This window comes from Dryas octopetala, chromosome 1 (genome assembly GCF_963921425.1).
Source record: "Dryas octopetala chromosome 1, drDryOcto1.1, whole genome shotgun sequence".
Taxonomy (NCBI): Eukaryota; Viridiplantae; Streptophyta; class Magnoliopsida; order Rosales; family Rosaceae; genus Dryas; species Dryas octopetala.
In genome coordinates this window covers 33645472-33665222 of record NC_141366.1, presented here as the reverse complement: position 1 = coordinate 33665222, position 19751 = coordinate 33645472, and the positions used below count along the sequence as shown (strand labels likewise).

Below are 19751 nucleotides of genomic sequence, written 5' to 3'. Positions count from 1 at the left end.
TTTTGGTATTTTTAATGGTTTTATTATTTTTATCTAAGTGGCCATTTTTAAAAGCCACATCAGAGTTTAGTGGTGAGGTCTGTGTGTGCCACGTAGGTAGATAACAAAATTTTTGACAGAAAATGTAACAGAGGTATGAAATTGACATATAATAAAAGTTGAAATATGTTTGTAGTTTTGTACAACTTTTTAAAAAAGAGCTGCTATTTGCACACCCTTTTTTTTCTTTTTGCACACCCCTAACAACTTAATTTGTGAATTTACCTAATTGACACAAAGAGAAATGACCAAAAAAGACAACCTATATTATTTGAAAAAAAAAAAAAAAAAAAACTCTCTTTACACACTCAACCCAACACTCTTAAACCCCAACCACAATAATCCTAAAACTCTCATTGCACACCCCATCCTCTCATAACCTCATATCTTCATCTTTCCTCCATTAAACCCTAAGTTTTCTCTCTTGGTTACATATAGAGAATAATATTGTAGAAATATATATTAGTTTTCATGAATGGAGTCTTCACTCGTCCCTTAATCACCTTCAGACGAGGTATGATAGTAATTAGGCGACTCATTAGGCGAACCAGTACCGAACTTTTTTCAATTGTTCGACAGATGAGTACCGAACAAAACTAATATTTTCGATGGTTACCTGCCGAATGAAAATTACAAAAAAAAATTAAAAAAATCTATTCGGTGACTATTCGCCGAATAAACTTACAAATTTCGACAGTAATCTACCGAAAGTTTTACATATGTTCGGAAGACATTTGTCGAATGAAGTTTTTTATTTATGTAAAATCGATCTTGTTCGGTAGTCAACTGTCGAACTAAGGTTATTGGTTCGGCAGATTACTACCGAATATATTCATTTTGTTTGGTAACCTTCTGCTGAACACACTGTTTTAACATCATTTCCATGTTTTATGTGTAGTACGATGAACAATATGAGCAATATGGTGGTGCTTCTACTCGAAACAGCAAGGTTGAGGACTACATTGGGGCCGAGGTCGAGGCCAAAGTTTTGACCGAATACTCACATGACTATAGTAATGAATTCACAACAAACACTACTACAATAAAGTTAATAGACAACGGTTTTTAGCTGTTGTCTATTTGCCCAAAATTTCGCCGTCTAGACGTGTGGCGTCTATAGTCTATTCAGACAACGGTTAAAAATTGTTGTCTGAATGGTTTCATACAACAGTTATAATTTAAAACTGTTGTCTAGTGTCCACCAAAATGCATGATTTTCGTCTAAAACGGTTGTCTTGAAACACAATACACAACATTTACAGATATAAAACTATTGTATGAGTAATGATCTCACAATGCCTATTTACTATAAATGTTGTCCAAAGTACTGTTAAACATCAATTTTAAGAAAAACCGTTGTATAATTAGGTATAAAATTGGTAGGAATATTGTTAGCAGAGATGCTCAATAACAGTTTTTACTCAAAAATGTTGTTTAAATTACATATACACATCTGTTGATTATCTAAAACCGTTGTGTAATGCATCTCCAAACAACAGGTTTAGCTAAAACATGTTATTTTAATCACATATACACATCTGTTTATAACTTAAAACCGCTGTGTAATTTAATTATCCACAACTTGTTTTCCTCTAAAATCATTGTCTAGGTTTGATTATCACAATGATTAATCAACTAAAAGTGTTGTCTAGGTTTGACTAACACAATATTTTTAAATTGACAACTGTTATTTATTTGATTCACATTTTAACATCTCTGCTTGCATCCAATTGAAATTAAATCCCATTAAATCCCTGCTTGCATCCAATTAAATCCACAAATATGGACAGCTCAAAAATATCCATGAATTCATTAAATTGGAATTGAAGTTTACAAAGTCATAGCAAACTCATTCACACATCCATTGCCAATCAATACCCCAATAAATTAATTGTAAAGTAGCTTGATGAGCTATACATAGAAAAAAGTACTTGTTACACAAACTATAAAGGCATGACATGGTTTAAAAACTTTGAGACCAACTTTTGAACCTTTCTATATCTGCATTGTTCCCATACTTCTTGCACTTTTTACGAGGCTTTGTAACAAACCTTTCATCTTGTGCACAAGCATAGATAGCTGTAGACTTTCCACTCTGCAAGGTAAGAAACAGCAATAATCAGCAATAACAGCATCAGGAAACAAATTCATAGTTCACTTAATTTTTACATACTCTCAGTGAATTCTTTCAACTATCCAAGTTTTCTGCTAATTGTTGCACGTCATGCCTTTTCTATAGGGATATTCCAAATTCAAGGCCTCCTTTCAGTCATCCTCAGCTTCCTAGAACCTAATGAACAAAATGGAAAGATATATATACTTGAGCTAATTTGTTAATTAAAAAGCCACCATATAAGAGCTAACACTAGCATACCTATGCCCATTTTTGTTTTATTTTTTAAAAACACCACCACAGAAGTATGAATACTATTAACACTTTCAGTATTCAAAAGCTCAAACTTGTATTTTATTTAAGTGTATAATAGATGTGGTTAAGTAAATGAAATAAAATAAATAATTGCATACAGTACATGCAACCATTTAGTTAATTATTAGACAAAATAGAGGGTATGGGGTAATGCTTGCCTTTTTTATTTGATATATGCCATGATCCTATTTAATTTCATAAGCTACTGCAGTTGAGACACAAGAATGCTTCTTAAACCTTGAATGGTAGTGAAAGTGATAAGAAAATTACAAGTAATTCAAGGCCAATCTAAAACTTATAATCAGAACTATGTTGTATAATGTGGTCTTAAGTTAAAGAATTACTTGAATTTATTATAACATTGTTTTCTTGAGAATTAACAATGCTTTTCTAAACTAATTAATTGTTGACCTTTCAAAATTATAATATGTGTGTATCAAATTACCCTTTTTTCCTTTTTCAAAAGATAAGAACGCAACCTCCATTTTTTTTTTTTCATCAAATGCTAGATATTCTTGTGAATAGACGTAGTCTTTACAGTAATATATCTACCATAACCTTCATGAAATCAAGGAATCTGTACTTAGTAAAGATTGTTCACATGCATTACGGAAAAAGAGGAGGTAGAGAGAAGGCTCTAGATGTAAACCTGGCCATCTGCAATGAAAACTAATACATGGTACTGACCACCGCTTTTCTCCACAATATCCATAAGGCTGTGACTCTTATGATATATGCTATGGCTGTAAGCAATGATAACTAATACGATGGTTTATGCTATAAGCAATATATAATTGTTATGTTTAAAGCTCAACCCTCAACTTCTGAAAGCATGTGAGTAAAAAAACAATACCTCCAGAGCTTCTGCAGAATGGTCAGAAACTTGCCATCCATGGTCTCGATCAGAGAAAGTCCATGCTCCTTAAGAAATGTGACGAAAATGGGCTAAAAGTAAAAAGTCACCAGAAGGATTTTCCCTAACCTAGAACATTACAAGTGAATTAATATTTTAGCTGACTAAAAATGTAGAAGGAGAAAATAAGACGCTTCATGAACAAAGTATATACTATATAGTAAACAGAGAAGTATAGAAAGTAACAGAAACATGAGATTTCTTCAGGTAATCATGTGCTTTCTTAAGTACAGGTCCAAGTTCATCAGTGAGATTTCCAGCAATCAAAGCTTGAATGGAAAGACTAGCATCCCACGCCTGACTACCAAAACTCTGCATATGAATTGAGAGTATCTTAGACAAAAAAAAAAAAAAGAGAAAAATAGAAAGTATCAAAATTAGTACTTTGGTGGCCCAAGTAGCACTTCCAACCAATTTGAACTTAAAACCTGAGCAAACAGTAGGGGGAAACAGTTATACAAACCTGCATTGTTATTCCATCTTCTGCCACGCATAAGTAATCTGAAACCCTTGCAAAATGCTTCTTATAAGATTCCCCATAGGGATCTTCAGCCCAGCAAGCAATCATATTTAATGGCTGCCGTATTCAAATGACAGTATGTTACCAAAAACAGCAGACATATCTAGCTTAAACAAAATTCATTTAGAACATTAATTGAAATCTGAAACCCAAAACAAACGGAAAAATGAGGAAAAAAAAAAAGAGAACAAAAGAAATCCATTTATTCTTCCTAGTTTCTGGTTTGTTTCTTAAAGTTGTGTATGCATAAGTAATAAAGAAAAGAGGATCAAGACCAAAGAGCATCTCAGTATGAAAGAAAATTAATCTAATACGATGTAAGATTGCAACCAAGTAGATTTCTTACCATATCATCCACAGAGCTACATATCATGTACAATCAAACAATGATCTAACCTTCCGCGCAACAAGAAGGTCATGACTCCAATCTCAATAACAACCATCATCAATACCTGTATATCCAAGAAGAGGTCCATGATAAAATGCAGCCATGAGAAAACATTAAAATGCTGAAATTATACCCTTAAGACATCAAAATTCTAACAGTGTTTTGTATATATCAAGTTGAGCAGACAGTCACAGGCTCAAACCTTGAGATTGCAGATGCTACCTTGACAAACACACGTTGAGCAGGCACTGCATTGTCTCTCCAGTTATCTAGGCGTTCCTATTACACAGAATGAAGATTGGTTGTCATAATAGGCTGGACTAAGTAGATTATACATTTAGGGGACATAATGCAAGAAATTAAAGAAAAAGTAAGAGCAATGCATCCATGAAATGAGAAATGCTAAGATTGATGATAGGAGTGACTAGAAAAGATAAGATTAAAAACTATTGTAGTAGAGAAACCTTGAGAGTGACACCCATATAAGAGAAACTATTCTTAAATGGTATGGACATGTACAACATAGATCACTAGATGCACCTATAATCAAAGGAATATTAGTTAAAATAAAAGGTATGAAACTAAAAGGTCAACCAAGACTAACATGAAAAGAAACTGAATTTTTATTAGGATAGAGGCACCAAACATTGTTTTTACTTGAATTTAATGTAAATCCCAAACATATGTTAATGATTCAACAGGTTTAACATCCATAAAAATTAAACTAGAGAGCACATAAGAAACTGCCAGTTCTAACTGCTCAAAATAATAGTGACAACTTAACTTCATCAATTTAGATGGGTAGTAATGTCAGTAATTAAGTTTCAATATGTAGTTGCAATATCAATTGCAAGAGCCAGTGGCTACAAACATTAATAAAAAAGTCAATCCATTTTAGTAGATTCAAAGGACACTCTGGAATTAAAGTATCCTTTTTTAGGATAAGGAGAGAGTACTATGTTTCCCTAAAAAGAGTTGAATAATTCAAAGTAGCAATACACTGATCACATTAAGCTGTCCGAGTTGAAGGCACAATTAGTTTTTGAACTTATTTGAAGAAGCAAGAAAAATCAACTAGACCTGCAAGCTTAAATACATCCCACATTATTTCTTCATGCTCTGCAATGCCAAAGAGGCACAAGGTTGCAGCCTCAATACCAAATACTTGCCAAAACAATTTTCCAGTGTTGTTCTAGCGTAAGAAATTAATCATAAATCACAACTGGCCAAGCAGCATTAGATACAAAGACATATGTATGTGTGTGTACATACATAATTGATTATCGAGGTGAGTTTGAACAAGTTCAGAGATATTCCTTTACTGTTCTCTTTACTAACAATTAAGAACTGCAACTGAGTTAAACTTGTGTTTAAAAAACCTCATACTACTACCGATTCCTATATCGAGTTGATTTGATCATGTAAACAGCTACATGAAAAATAGAAATTACAAAGAAAAATACTGTAAATTAAAGAGAAGGAATTATTACCTTAGGTAGCCAAACCTGCTCCAGATCCACCACCACCAGGATCACGATCCAGGCCATGGCCATGAAAGATGCCAGAAATGCGACAACTCTCTGGTGGATCTTCAGGGTCCTCATCCAGCTTCTTCTTCTTCCTTCCTTTTTCTTTAAGAGCTTCAATTTTCCTTTCTTCCACCATTTCTTCCGCCTTCTTCTTCCTCCTCAAACACTCCAAAGGAAGCTTGTTTTTAAAAGCCGATTTTTGGTTGCAACAGAATATCCGTCCTTACGAGCAAGCTAGAAGCCCTGAGATTTCGTTATTCACTTATTTGTAGTTGTTCTCAGATATGGGTTCTAACTTTCTAATTTCAAAAGAGAAGAAAGAGTGAGAAAGCTAGGGTTTGTACTTTGTAATGAAAGAGAGACGGATCAAAGAGCTTCTGACCTTGGGATTCAAGGGTAGGAGAGAGAATGGTGAGTAAAACAGAAGATCGAAGATTTTGATATCTGTGAGAAGTGGGTGCGATTGGGCTGGGAGGGCTGGCGGGAGGTGGGTGCAACTGGATTGAGAGATTTTGAGAGAGAGAGAGAAAGCAGATCGAGAGGAGTGGGCTTGTGAGGTCGCTTGGAGGGTCGGACAAGTGCGCTTGGAGGTCAGGTGGGTGCGCAGAGGGTGGCTTCTCTCTCAGATATCTTTTGATTTTGGTGAGAAAAAATGAGAGGGAATAGATCGAGAGAGTGAAAGTGACAGAGGGAAAGTGAAAATATCGAAGGAGCCAACATATCAGTGAACAGGGAATTTTTTTAATGAAGTTACTATAGACCAGTTTTTTCATTTTATTTCACTTATACAACGGTCGCATATTATAACAATTGTGTAGGGAAAACTAAAAAATCTATCGTTCTAAAAACCATTGGATTTCATGCATACATACAACGGTTTTTTAAAAACCGTTATCCTGTAAAATTACACAACAGTTTTAACAAAACCGTTGTGTAGGTAGTGTTGTGTATTTATATTATTGTAGTAGTGAAATGAGATATCTATTTGTTATTTGGGAAATATATGTTGTAAATGTAGTTGAAATGTGAATAATGTAAATTATATGTGCAGATATTTCATTCGAGGGATGCATTGGTTAACTAGGCACGTGCACAAGGAAGGACGAACAACATAGTTATTGTCATTATGAGGTCTGATGAAGCAAGGGTGGGGAAGAAAGCTAGAGTGTTCCTTGGTTGCGAACGAAGTGGTCGCCATAGGCCATCCAAATATGATGCCGATAGTTGTATAGTAAAACGTCCTAACACTACTACAATAATGTAAATAGACAACACTTAATAGATAACGGTTTTGTTAAAACTGTTGTGTAGTTTCAAAGCATAACGGTTTTTTAAAAAACTGTTGTCTTAATACATGAAATCTCATGATTTTTGGGCCGTTGACTGTTTATGTTTTGTCTAAACAACGTTTTTAATTTTTAAGCATTGTGTAAGCGAGAGATTTATAAAAAACCGGTGTACAGTGATTTCATTAAAAAAATTACTGTAGCTTAGGCCGGTTGTGTAATGTCTCATTCCTTATATTTTCACATTACCTCTGTCACTCAGTCAAAATCCCTCTCCTTCTCAAACCTCTCGATCTGCTCTCTCTCTCTCCCTCTACTACTATCAAACTCTCTCTGTCCTGTCGCACCCCCTCCTCCTAGTCCAGCCAAACTCTCTATGTCTCTATCTCTGTCTCATTTCTCTTCTTCATTTTAGCCACCATGATTACAATTAAACAGATTTCATTCCCACTTCCAGAAAACCCCAAAAAAATTAGGGATTTTGATACCCACTTCAAGATTAAGGTAAGATTCGCAATCGGATACACGAAAAGCTCACAGAGTGGAAGGTCAATCCTCTGGCAGGTTTCAATGTTCTAGTCTTGGCCCCGACGGTAAGTTTTGAGCTTCGCTTGTTGATAATTCCATCTGGGTTTGTGTGTTTTTGCGCGAATCAAGCTGGAGCAGCAGTGTTGTTTCCTCTACTACAGTTGTTCTTCCACCGTGTTGAAGTTTCATTGGGTTTTACTTATCTTTCTGTCTATTTCCTGATTAGGTTCTTCTTCAAAGTTAGGGTTTTCTTCTCCTTTTTTGTTTAAATTTCGGTTTAGATGTTTTAATTTTGGGGGTTTTGTATTTTTGTTTGCTGGGTTTTTTTTTTCTTTGGTGTGATGGTTATCTTGTGATTTTTTTTAATTTTTTTTGGGCTAAGTTGTGATTTAGTTTTCTGGGTTTTTTCCCCTCTAATTTCTGTTTGTGTATCTGTTTCCTCTGTCCCAAATGCTCACGGATTATTTTTGCATTTTTTTTTTCAGGAGAGAGTAATTGATACTTCAGCAAAGCCTTCTCACTTTGCTGCCCGGTCCAATGTTGCTCCCTATGCTCCCCCAATGATAACTATGGACAATGATGATGGCATCTCATACAAAGTCTTCAAGTTTACTGTTGATGTCCATTTTAACGTCTAGATGACGAGATGCTGATTAGAACAGGGTGGACTTTGTAATGGCTGCAGATTTTCACAATGGCGAGATGCTGCCAGCTCACTGGCTGTCCTTGTGGTTCTCTTCAATAAGAGGCCCTTCTAAATTCCCTGGAGTTACAATTTGGTTTACTCCTATAGTTGTGGGAGAGTGTCTTTCCTATTCCAACCTGCAGCTTAAAACATTCCTATTTGTCCAATGAGGAACCAGTCACACTTGTTTCTTCTAACTTTCCTGTTTTACTACTTTAGGCTGCTTTCAAATGATTTCATCTGTTTAGATGGTTTCAAGAAGTTGGAGTTTATGTAGAGTCTGTCTGTTTATGTAGGCTTGAGTTAATGGAATGCCTGATTGTTTGCAATAGATGCTTGACTTTCTTTTGAAGGAAGAGGCTGAGAAACAGGGTATTTAGTAACTGGGCTCTGAGTGTGGTGGTATTTTATTCTTATGGGATGGATTGCTTGTTGAAATTTTTCTGTGCTTGGTGTTTTATGTTATGAAGGGAAAGTAGTTGGTATCTGGGCTCTGAGTTTGGTGGTATTTTATTCTTATGGGATGGATTTCTTGTTGAAAATTTTCTGTGCTTTGTTGGGATTTGGTGTTTTCTGTTATGAAGGGAAAGTAGTCGGTATGGTTTTGACACATGGATATGATCTTGGGTGTGGTTGTAATGTGGGTGTGGTTATGATGTGGACAGGGAGGAGGCAGCGGCTGTGTGGTGTTGGTTGTGGTGGTGTTTTTTACTCAAATCAGTGGAGCTAGGTGTTAATAAGAATAAATTTAACATGAGTTCTGACAGCAGGAGCCGAAGCAGGAGCAGGAGCAGGAGCCCTACGGATCGTAAGATCCGTTCTGATCGCTTTTCCTATCGTGATGCACCTTACAGGAGAGATGGTCGTCGGGGTTTCAGGTTTTCTGGCTTTTGTCCATTATTTTATATCTTTTCTTGTCTTTATAAATGTGGGTATAAGGAGAAAGTAATCTCTCAACATGATTTCATTGGAGATGGTTTGGAATCTTATTATCAACTGTATGTGTTGAGTAAGACCTCTACCTGAATATTGCCTTTGAAGACCTTTTAAAGTTGATATTTCATAATGTTGCTTCTGGATAATAACGTTTGTACATTTGTTTGGAGCTTTGTAAGTTTTCAAATATAAAAGTCAATCCTAATTGATTGTTTAACTACATACTTTAGTGTAAATAATCTTGGTTGTAGAGGTAACTTTGTCTATGTTAGTGGTGCATAAAAGTTGTATGGATATTAAGTTTTGCATTTTCAATTGTTTTTAGCTCAGTACATGTGTTAACTCCTTAACTACTTGTGCAACTCATTGGGAATTTTTTCTAAACTTTCAGTGTGCATGGTATATTTACTTTCATGTTTTGAACTTTTGGCTGTGCATGTTTCTTTTGGGTGAGAAAGGGTGATTGTGCATGTTTCTTTATGTGACTATGGCTCTGGTTCTTCTTGATGAGATAATGTAGGACATTTAACCATTTTTCTTCCCCCAGTTTGTTTTGACTGGGATAATTGTTTTTTTGTTTTTTATAAATAATTTGACACAGAAAAGGTCTGCTTTTATGGATATCTTATCTGTATTTGAAGTATTTAATAGCATGCCTCCCCCCCCCCTTTTTTTGGTGGGAGAGAGGGGGTGCCTTGTTTTGCTTTCTCTTTCTCTGAGTTCCACCAGGTTTTCTAGTGTTTTGTTTATGTTTTGGCTTCCATTGATGGATTACAATGTTATCCTCCAAATAATATTCTACTTTTTTATGACCTTTTCTTTTTAATTTGCATGATTAATAAGTGATAGCCATGAGAAGTTTACAATTTAAGTTGTGAAATTGCAATGCCATTATTTTCTTCTTGGAACTTAATGTATTATTATTATTATTTTTTGCCAGCCGAGACAATTTGTGCAAGAACTGCAAACGACCGGGCCATTATGCTAGAGAATGCCCTAATGTTGCAATTTGTCACAATTGTGGTCTTCCTGGGTATGGAAACTCATTCTGCCATTCATTATAATCTTTTTATTATTTTTTTATTAGCCATTCATTATATTCTGGTGTTTATTTCTTTTCTGGGGGTCCAGACTTCCTAGATAGTTGAAATCCATGAAAATCAAATTTTGACTAGTTAATAGCCCAAACATCCATTTCCTGAATATGTGAATTTGAGCGTATGGCATTTAACACTGCCTCTTCTGTCTCTACCAGGACAGATGCCTCTGCTTCTGCTACCAAGTGTTCTATTTCTATTATAATTTTACCAATAATTCCTAAACTTCTGTTTATACCCCCATTTTTCTGTCTAGAAATTATTGTCACTTCCAAAATCAAGATCCACTCAAGTTCTTTACCAACTCCTCCCTCCTTTTCTATCTTCAACAGTTAAACAACTATTGCCACCATTCAGTAGTGTCAGTAAATTTTAACACCACAGGCTTGCCCCCATTAATGCCACTATTGTCATAACCTTTTTGACATTACCACAGCTACTACTTTATGCCTCACAACCACCCTAGTTACTGTCTTTCTTGGTTAACTTATTCTTCTCTGTTTCCACCTCAGTGTCACCTCTGCCTCTACTACTGTTGTATCCATGTTTTCCCTTGTACCACATTAGACAATAACAAGTAGCAGCCAGCAATAACACTTTTAAATCCCTCCTCCTTTAACTGTAATTCAAGAGTATGACCAAAATAAATTCAAAAGAAAAAACCGAAAATTCAAGAAAAATATGTATGGTCCCCACCAATAACAAGGCATCAATACGTGACAATGTGTCATTTTTTTGGTATTTTGTGAGGCCAGTCTCCATATTGTTAGGAGTGAGGATTGCTTTAATATTTAAGCATTATCTCTCTCTCTTGAGATTGGTGATGGAAAGAAGTTAAAATTTTAGAGACTTGCACGATTTAGACCTATTTAGACAATTTAGAATGTTATATTTTCCATTTTAAGCAAAGTAGCAGTACCTTGTGGTGAAAATGGTGGGTAAATTATTTGTGTCATTGCTTCAATAAGGTTGCATGGTTTCTTATCTCATGATGACCTGCCTCATCCAGATGTTTCTTTCTTTCATTCTTTCCTTTAAAAAAGAAAAAAGAAAGATGCTTATATGTTTCATGACATAGTTGTAATTGTGCCATTCAAATATTTCACCAGGCACATTGCTTCGGAGTGTACCACAAAGTCACTATGTTGGAACTGCCGGGAACCTGGTCACATGGCCAGTAACTGCCCAAACGAAGGCATCTGCCACACTTGTGGTAAGGCTGGACATCGCGCTAGAGACTGTACAGCTCCCCCAATGCCACCTAGGGACTTGAGGTTGTGCAACAACTGCTACAAGCAGGGTCATATTGCAGCTGACTGCACAAATGAGAAGGCATGTAACAACTGTAGGAAGACGGGTCACCTAGCACGTGATTGCCCGAATGACCCCTTTTCATTTCACCCCTCAAATTTTAAATATTTGCGAGAAGGTAAAACTTAGGCTTAGATATTTGGACAATATTTGATGTAGTTGTCTGGGGGTGGATTCTACATGCCCTCCATCCATATGTTTCTAATGAGGAAATGGAGGATTTTTTAAGATATTGACCTTCTTGGTATGTGTATATATAACCTAAAGGTTTGTCATGATAGTATTAGTTGAATAGAAGTTGCAATGACCTGTTCATGTTAAGATAAGTACATATATTAATTTATGTATTGCCACTATGTGCTGCTGATCTTATGCATTCGGACTGGAAGTGGCTTGCTTTGCAATTAAAATGCTCTGGAGTTCTAAATTCTAGAGCTTCCTTTTCGAGAGGAATTGTTGTAATGGTTTTTTAAAATTTGCTTGTTCTGTCTGCAGCAATTGGTGGTATTACAGGAGAGCTTCTGGAGCAAAACGCGCAAGCCTTGAATCAAATTTCTGCAAATCTTGCAGCTTTCTAGGTATAGAGCTATCATTATATTATTTGTTTCGCATCATTGTGGCTATTAATTTAATATGAAAGCCAGATGGTGTTAGGAAACTCAAAACCAAAGTTCTGCTCTTGTACATGCTGTGTATGCATTGGTAATGAATATTGACATCCATTTCTTGATGATTTATGTCGATAATAAACAGAACACCGAGTAGTTGTATATGTTTATCACTATTAAGTTACTCAAAGCATTTTAGTTTTTTAAAACTAGATTGAATCCCTTGATATACAACATTTTTATTAATAAACATCCGGGGCCTTGTAATTAGGAGAGAATCTCTAGGTGTGTTTTTTCATAGTTGGCTGAACTAATTGGAAGCAGCAAGAACCCTTTAAACAAAAATGCTGAACTCCTTTTTTTTATTGATTCATTCAATTACTTAAAAAAAAAGGTTATTTAAACAAAAATGTTGAATTTCTTATTGGTGTATTCCCTTATGTTAATCCCTTTGTTACTCCATGGTTAATTTCAGTGGGAAAGGAGAAAAGACAACACCTACTCACAGGACCAGATTGATGAAGTACGCGCTGAATGGGCAGGTTTTCTGGTGCGCTATATGTAGATCCAATACGTACTCCTCACTTCCCTAAATCTGCTGGCTGGGTTTAACAAGCATTTTTTGGTAAATATTTTGTGTAGCTAACTGGCTAGGCTGTGTAGACATGCAATATTATGATGGGAGCAGTTCATTGACTAGCTAATCTTGCAAAGTCAGATATTTTGGTATTTATATGGCTGACTTTGCACGATTACTTAGGTTAGACCATGTCATCCCTAGCTTTATAGTTTTTGTAATCAACAAGTACTTTTTGTAGTTATCAAGTTACTTATAATTTTTTGGGCTGTACATTAATTGGCAAGGAATGTGTGAATGGGTTTGTTATCATGATCGACTTTGTAAACTCCAATTCCAATTTAATGAATTCATGGATCTTTTTGAGTTACCAATATTTGTGGATTACTTTGGATGCAACAAGCAGGGATTTAGTGGGATTTAATTCCAATTGGATATGCAAGCAGGGAATTAATGGGGATTCAATTGGATGTAAGCAGGGATATTAAAATGTGAATCAAACAAACAACAGTTTTAAATTTTAAAAAATTATGTTAATTAATCATAGACAACGGTTTTAGTTAAATAACCATTGTATAAAACACCTACTAACAACAGTTAAAACGATTAACCAAAAAATTGATGTGTATCATCTATCTATACAACATTTTTGAAAAAAAATTACTTATCAAACACATAACTTAACATCACATATAGTTAAAAAAAGTTGTGGAAAAAATGATTACCCAACGGTTTTAAGATATAAAATGATATGTATAAGTAATTAAAATAACATGTTTTAGTAAAAACTGTTGTTGAGTTTCTTATGTACAATCATCATGCCGGTTTTATACTTAATTATGCAACGGTGTTTCTTAAAACGGATGTTTAATAATACTTTGGACAACATTTATATCATATAAGTATTGTCTAATCTTTACTAATACAATTGTTTTGTATCTGTAAACGTTGTGTATTGGGTTTCAACACAACTGTTTAAGATGAATATTGGGCATTTTGGTGGATACTAGACAACAGTTTTAAATTATAACTGTTGTATTAATCCATTTAGACAACGGGTTTTTACCGTTGTCTAAATATACTATAGTCGTCACTCGCCTAGACGACGGAATTTTGGGTAAATAGACAACGGTTTTTCACCGTTGTCTATTTACATTATTGTAGTAGTGTAAGGATGGTAGGGACTCTATTACGAAAAGATGTAGATGCCCCTTCTCATTAAAGGGTGTGCAAACTGGTAATGAGGATGAATGAAAGCTAAGTGTGGTATGTGGAGTGCATAACCATAGAGTTTTAGTTACTAGTGAAGGACATTCATTTGTGGGGAGATTATCTGAAACAGAGAGTTCTTTATTGGTAGATATGTCTAAGAGTTTAGTGAAACCGAAACAGATTTTGATCATCTTAAAGGAAAAGAATTATTCGAATACAACAACAATCAAAACAATATACAATGTCAAACACCGCCATAAGGTGAAAGAGAAGGCTAGAAAAACCGAAATGCAGTGTTTGCTAAGTAAGTTATCTGAACACAAATACTTTGAGTGGCATAGATGTTCTGGTGGTGATGATATTGTGACTGATTTGTTTTGGAACCATCCTGGGTGTGTTGATCTCTTACGTGCATTTCCACATGTATTGATCATGGATTGCACGTATAAGACTAATAGATACCGTTTGCCACCCTTTGAGATTGTTGGGGTCACATCCACAAACATGACTTCTCAGTTGCATTTGCTTACATTAGTTATGAAAAGGAAGACAATTACATTAGTTGGGCTTTGACTAGATTGAGGTCGTTACTCAGCGATGATTGTCTTTCTGATGTGATTGTCACAGACCGAGATCTAGCACTCATGAATGCAATCTCTGCTGTTTTTCCTAGTGCTAGACATTTATTGTGTAAGTAGCACATTAGCAAAAATGTTATGGCAAATTGCAAGAAAAAGGTTTGGAATCAAGGATGATTGGGATAAGTTTTATAGTTCGTGGTATTACTTGGTAAATTCAACGTTAGAAGATGTGTATTTAAGAGATTTACAACAGATTGAATCTAAGTTTGGTTGGGTTCCTGGAGTTATTGACTATTTGAAGGACACTTGGTTGATACCTTTCATGGAGAAGTTCGTGGCTGTATGGACAGACACGTGTATGCATTTTGGTCATACAACTTCCAATAGGTAAACATTTTCTCATATTGGGAATTACTGGTTAATTATTATATTATGTTGCATATAAACTAACTTGACTCTATTAATAGGGCGGAAAGTGCACACGCAAAGCTAAAAAGGGAAGTTGGCTAGAGCCAAGTTCCCTTTGATACCTCTTGGGCACATATTCACTTATTATTAGTATTGCATCATACACACATTACGGCATCATTTGAGAAGAGTCTAACGTTTGTCCAAGTCAAAATGAGACAGCCGGAAATGAAGGATTTGATTGGTTATGTATCTATGGCGGCATTGACTATTATTGCTTGTGAGATTGGTCGATAATTTGGATACTAATTAATTGGCATTACTACCTTGAACACTTCATTAATATCATGCTCACTTACTAATGTAATTCTTTTCTTTTTATAGGGCCGATTCAAATCCGACCACAACATTACCATGTGATTGCACCATCCGCCAAACACACTGTTTGTCATGTGCACATGAGATTTTGTCGTATAGACGACATAAGATGCATATTCCACTTGATTTAATGCATCCCCGTTGGAGAAAGTTGGATATGCTTAACGAACCACAAGTCATAGTGTCAAATCTACCAGTTCAATCAACACTTGATAGACTAGCAATATGGATGGAAGGACAGAATGAGGACACTAAGAGGATGATAAGTTTAAAAATAGAAGAGCTTATGAATCCAGAAATAACGGGTCTAAAAGAACCGCGTGCGAAGGTTAAGACTAAAGGGCGCCCTAGTAAAGCCGACACTTCTACCCGCCGTTTGCCATCTGCCTTTAAGTATGCACTTTCGGGTCAAAATAGCCACTCACCATCACCTAAAATATGTACAGTTGGCACCAATTCGCCAAAGAAGATGCCAAAGGCACGAGTATCCAAATTGGAGGTATATAATTCATTCAAACTAGATAATCTGACTTTATTTTACTAATACTCGTTGCATAATTGAATTTATTGATATTTTTCTACAGGCATATAAGACATCACTCACGCCATCTTTTTCGACCCACCGATATGCACATTAATTCAAAGCTAGCATTAGGCCATTCATTACCAGTGCTACTGATGTGAAATCCAACGGTCATTGTGGCTTTAGAGTCGTAGCTTTGGCTTTAGGGTTAGGTCAAAATGCGTGGCGGAAAGTGCGCATAGATTTATTCCACTCGTTACGGTCATTGTCCATCCTATATGAGTCCATATTTGGTCGATCTCGAGTTGCTGAGCTAAAGCATTTGATTGAGTATTTTGAAGAACCTCTTCTTGCACCAAAGGATTATTAGATGGACATGCTAGAGATGAGATATGTAATCGCGACATGCTATGGTGTAGTGGTGACCCATGTATCTAGATCGTTATGCCTAACATGCCTACCATTTAGCGTACACCCAGATACACTAGAGAGATCCGAGATTCGTGAGATTGGTATCGATTTTGTCAATGACGATCATTTCGTACATATACACATTGAACTATATGGTTTGTTTTATTGGATATTTAAATTATCTTTAAGACTCATGTCTAATGCTATTTAATAGGTACACTTGGTATCATATCACCCCATGCCACCTATGCCAACCGTGTGAACCTTGTATGCCACCGAAAGCGCAAAAATGTGGTATACTAGATACCAACATTGCCTTGAGCAATTCAAAGAACTTGTATGCCATAGTGATTCATCCACACAAGAACCTGTGTCTTTTGATAGTGATTAATTATGTTCTGCACTTGATGCATTATTTATATTTACTTATCATAGCCTTGAACTTGATGCACTATTTACACTTATGATGAGATTATTGTATTATTTAAAAATATATAAGTATGTGAATTTATCATGGCAGGTATATTCATTTTTTTTAATTTCGCAGCTCGTTCGGCACTGGTCTGCCGAACGAATTCATTTCATTCGACAGTCAGCTACCGAACGAAATGAATTGGTTCGGTAGTGTACTATCGAACAAGTTGAAATGGTTCGATAGTATACTGTCGAACGAACTGTATGACAAAATATGAATTTTTTTTTTTCATGCAGTTTGTGCGAAAATTATATAAATTAACCATAATATTTCACATAAATAAAACCTTAGTCTAGTTACACAAACTACAAAACCATCAACACATAATCATTGGCGGGGATGCCATCTCGAACCGCGTTGGTACGTCATAGTGTCCTGCGCGCAAGTGCGTCCCCTTTAGAATATGTTGCAAACTCTGAACCGACTGATAGATGTGAGTAAGACGTGTGATAGCAACTTCTTCGCTCATGTCAATAATCGGCTGGGTAATTCGTAGCATACGAGCCTCGCACTCCTAAAAGCCAAAATATGCCAACATTAGCAAATGCAGTCAGACAATAAGAAAATTTTAAGTGTAAATTTACGTACCCGATAGTATGTAATATCCGATGTGGCGTGTGGGTCAAATGCACCTCTACGAGTAGGGTTGTGGACGATTGGATGTGATATAGCGGTGAATCAATCGATGTATCCTCTCACAGTATCTGATGGCCGCCTCACCGATATACTGCGCGCCTCTTCAGACAACATGTGATTCCCCCATGCCTCCCACATACCAGCCAAATAATTATACATGGGTCTATACGAGTGCGCATTCAAACCTCGAACCCCCTGAAAAACCGCACGTGGTGCATGAGGGATCCTCTGTACCCTCCCAAACTGCCTAAGTACTCTCTCGGGACAATAAGGCTCAACAACATCAAAACACCTTATCATTCCTGTGAAGAATGCTATAGCTGGCAATTGGTGTGCTTGTCTTTGGGATTTGTATAGTTCCCAAATAACCTGAAAAAAAACAATAACATAATATAGTTGAAAACAATAACATAATAATATAATCCTAAATTTATAAAAAAAAATTCTAAATTACAAATATACCTCATCAGTCGACAAAACATCAAGTCGTTGCCGTATTCTTTGAACCGTTTCAAGATTACTCCCACTATCCCGCCTTGGAGTCCAGCGGAGTGCACAAGGTGAATTCTCATAATAATTCATGTCGTATGATGAACCAAAAATGGTGTGCATGTGCTCGTACACCCAAGCCTCTAAAAGTGTCATATAACCGCTAATTTGCTTAACATCAGCTTGAGAGGCAAATCCAAACTGTTTAAACAACCAAGCTAAGCATCCAGCACCCTATGCATAATGGCTAATAGTATCAAGATTAGTCAGCAGTCTGAGATATTGGACTTGTACCCTTGTGCCAGTCTTATCTACAAAAAAGGTGAAACTCAATAAATACAACAAATACGCTCGGGCTGCACACTGGATTTCATGCTCATAGTCGCTATCAGTGACATCACTAAAGCACGTACGTAACCACTCTAATCGTCCGTACTCACCACCAAAATCCATCAACTGCTCAGATGCCTGATCCCCACTAACTCCTAAAAATGCAGTTAGTAGATATTCAGAATCAATGTTATCCTCAACAAATGTAGCCACTGGTGCACCACCAACCGGAATGCCTAAAATGTTGGCTACATCATCTAGTGTGATAGTCATCTCACCAAAAGACAAGTGGAATGTATTGGTCTCCGGATGCCACCTCTCAACAAAAGCGGACACCAACACCTTATCAACTGTACGGTAAGAACACTGAACCAGTGATGTTAACCCAGAATTAATGATATATCCTTTCAACCGGTCATTATCTGTTCTGGCCCACAACTTCCACTCATGAAACTTGGTGGTTTTGGACATGCACCTTAAAGGATCTCGTTCCTAATTCAAACATAACCAAAAAACTTCATTCATTATTACTGCAAGTTACACAAGCATATAATACCAACTATTAAAGATCATACCTCGTTATTCCAAATTGCAGCAGCTACGTGAGTTCCATAACTTCTCAACAGGGATGTGTCAATGGGACCTCCAGGGAAAGGCTCAGCAAGCTCGTTGGGATTATCCTCATTATAATCCTCAACCTGAACCTCAACTTCTTCAGGAACTGCCTTATGACTAGCTCATGCTTCTACTAGCCTTTTTCGCCCAGAAGCTGTGGGTCGTGTTCTGTGCACATGTCCAACATCGACATCATCGGCAACATCGGGGACTTCCCCTCTAGACGAAGATGCACCACGTCTTCCTCTTCTTCTATTCATACCTATATTTTCAAACAAGAAATTGAAAATTGTTTTAGCAAATATAAGATTTTTCAAAAGCTTAAAATAAAAAATAAAAAATAAATTCAACACAAATGGTTCGGCAGGTAACCACCGAACCATTGTTCATTGTTCGACAGTTGCCTGTCGAACCATTATCAATTGTTCGGCAGATGGTTGTCAAACCATTATGTATTGTTCGACAGTCATCTGTCGAACCAAAATATTTAAAACTGAATTTTTGGATTCGTTTGGTAGAGTACTGCTGAACCAATTCATTTCGTTCGGTAGCTGACTGCCGAATAAAATGGATTCGTTCGGCAGACTAGTGCCGAACGAGCTGCAAAATAAAAAAAAACAAACCCGAAAATTCTCACTCCAAAACCCCTAAATCCTCACTTTAAATCATCTCAAACAGACGAAAACAATATTGGGATGGATTAACTAATTGAAATTAGATAAAAAAACATTAGATTTACATTTAAATAAAAAAAATTTAGGTTAGAGCATACTCACTTCCAATGGCTATGGTGGAGATATGGGTGGCATCAATGTGATGAGACCATTGATGGCGTTCACGACGGCGAT

At 36.2% G+C, this 19751-nt stretch overlaps 1 protein-coding gene across 2 annotated transcripts; it reads left to right on the top strand.

Annotated features, from left to right (window-relative positions):
- The first annotated feature begins 7388 nt into the window (after positions 1-7388).
- LOC147299952 (uncharacterized) lies at positions 7389-13131 on the top strand. 2 transcript variants are annotated; one of them, XM_086247335.1, is made up of 6 exons: positions 7389-7696; positions 8117-9194; positions 10193-10285; positions 11459-11681; positions 12156-12238; positions 12744-13131. In XM_086247335.1, the coding sequence occupies exons 2-5, from the start codon at positions 9070-9072 to the stop codon at positions 12204-12206; spliced, it is 492 nt and encodes a 163-aa protein (XP_086103461.1). In that variant the 5' UTR covers positions 7389-7696; positions 8117-9069; the 3' UTR covers positions 12207-12238; positions 12744-13131. The 2 variants fall into 2 exon arrangements, with proteins under 2 accessions (XP_086103461.1, XP_086103451.1); XM_086247325.1 differs by having other exon boundaries at positions 11459-11778.
- Positions 13132-19751: the final 6620 nt, after the last annotated feature.

What these genes read in the sequence shown, in the direction of transcription:
- LOC147299952 (XM_086247325.1), top strand. Translation starts at nt 9,070, where the DNA reads ATGAGTTCTGACAGCAGGAGCCGAAGCAGGAGCAGGAGCAGGAGCCCT. An exon ending in CACAATTGTGGTCTTCCTGG is followed by an intron (nt 10,286 to 11,458) that starts GTATGGAAACTC and finishes ATATTTCACCAG; the next exon opens with GCACATTGCTTCGGAGTGTA. An exon ending in TTTTAAATATTTGCGAGAAG is followed by an intron (nt 11,779 to 12,155) that starts GTAAAACTTAGG and finishes TTCTGTCTGCAG; the next exon opens with CAATTGGTGGTATTACAGGA.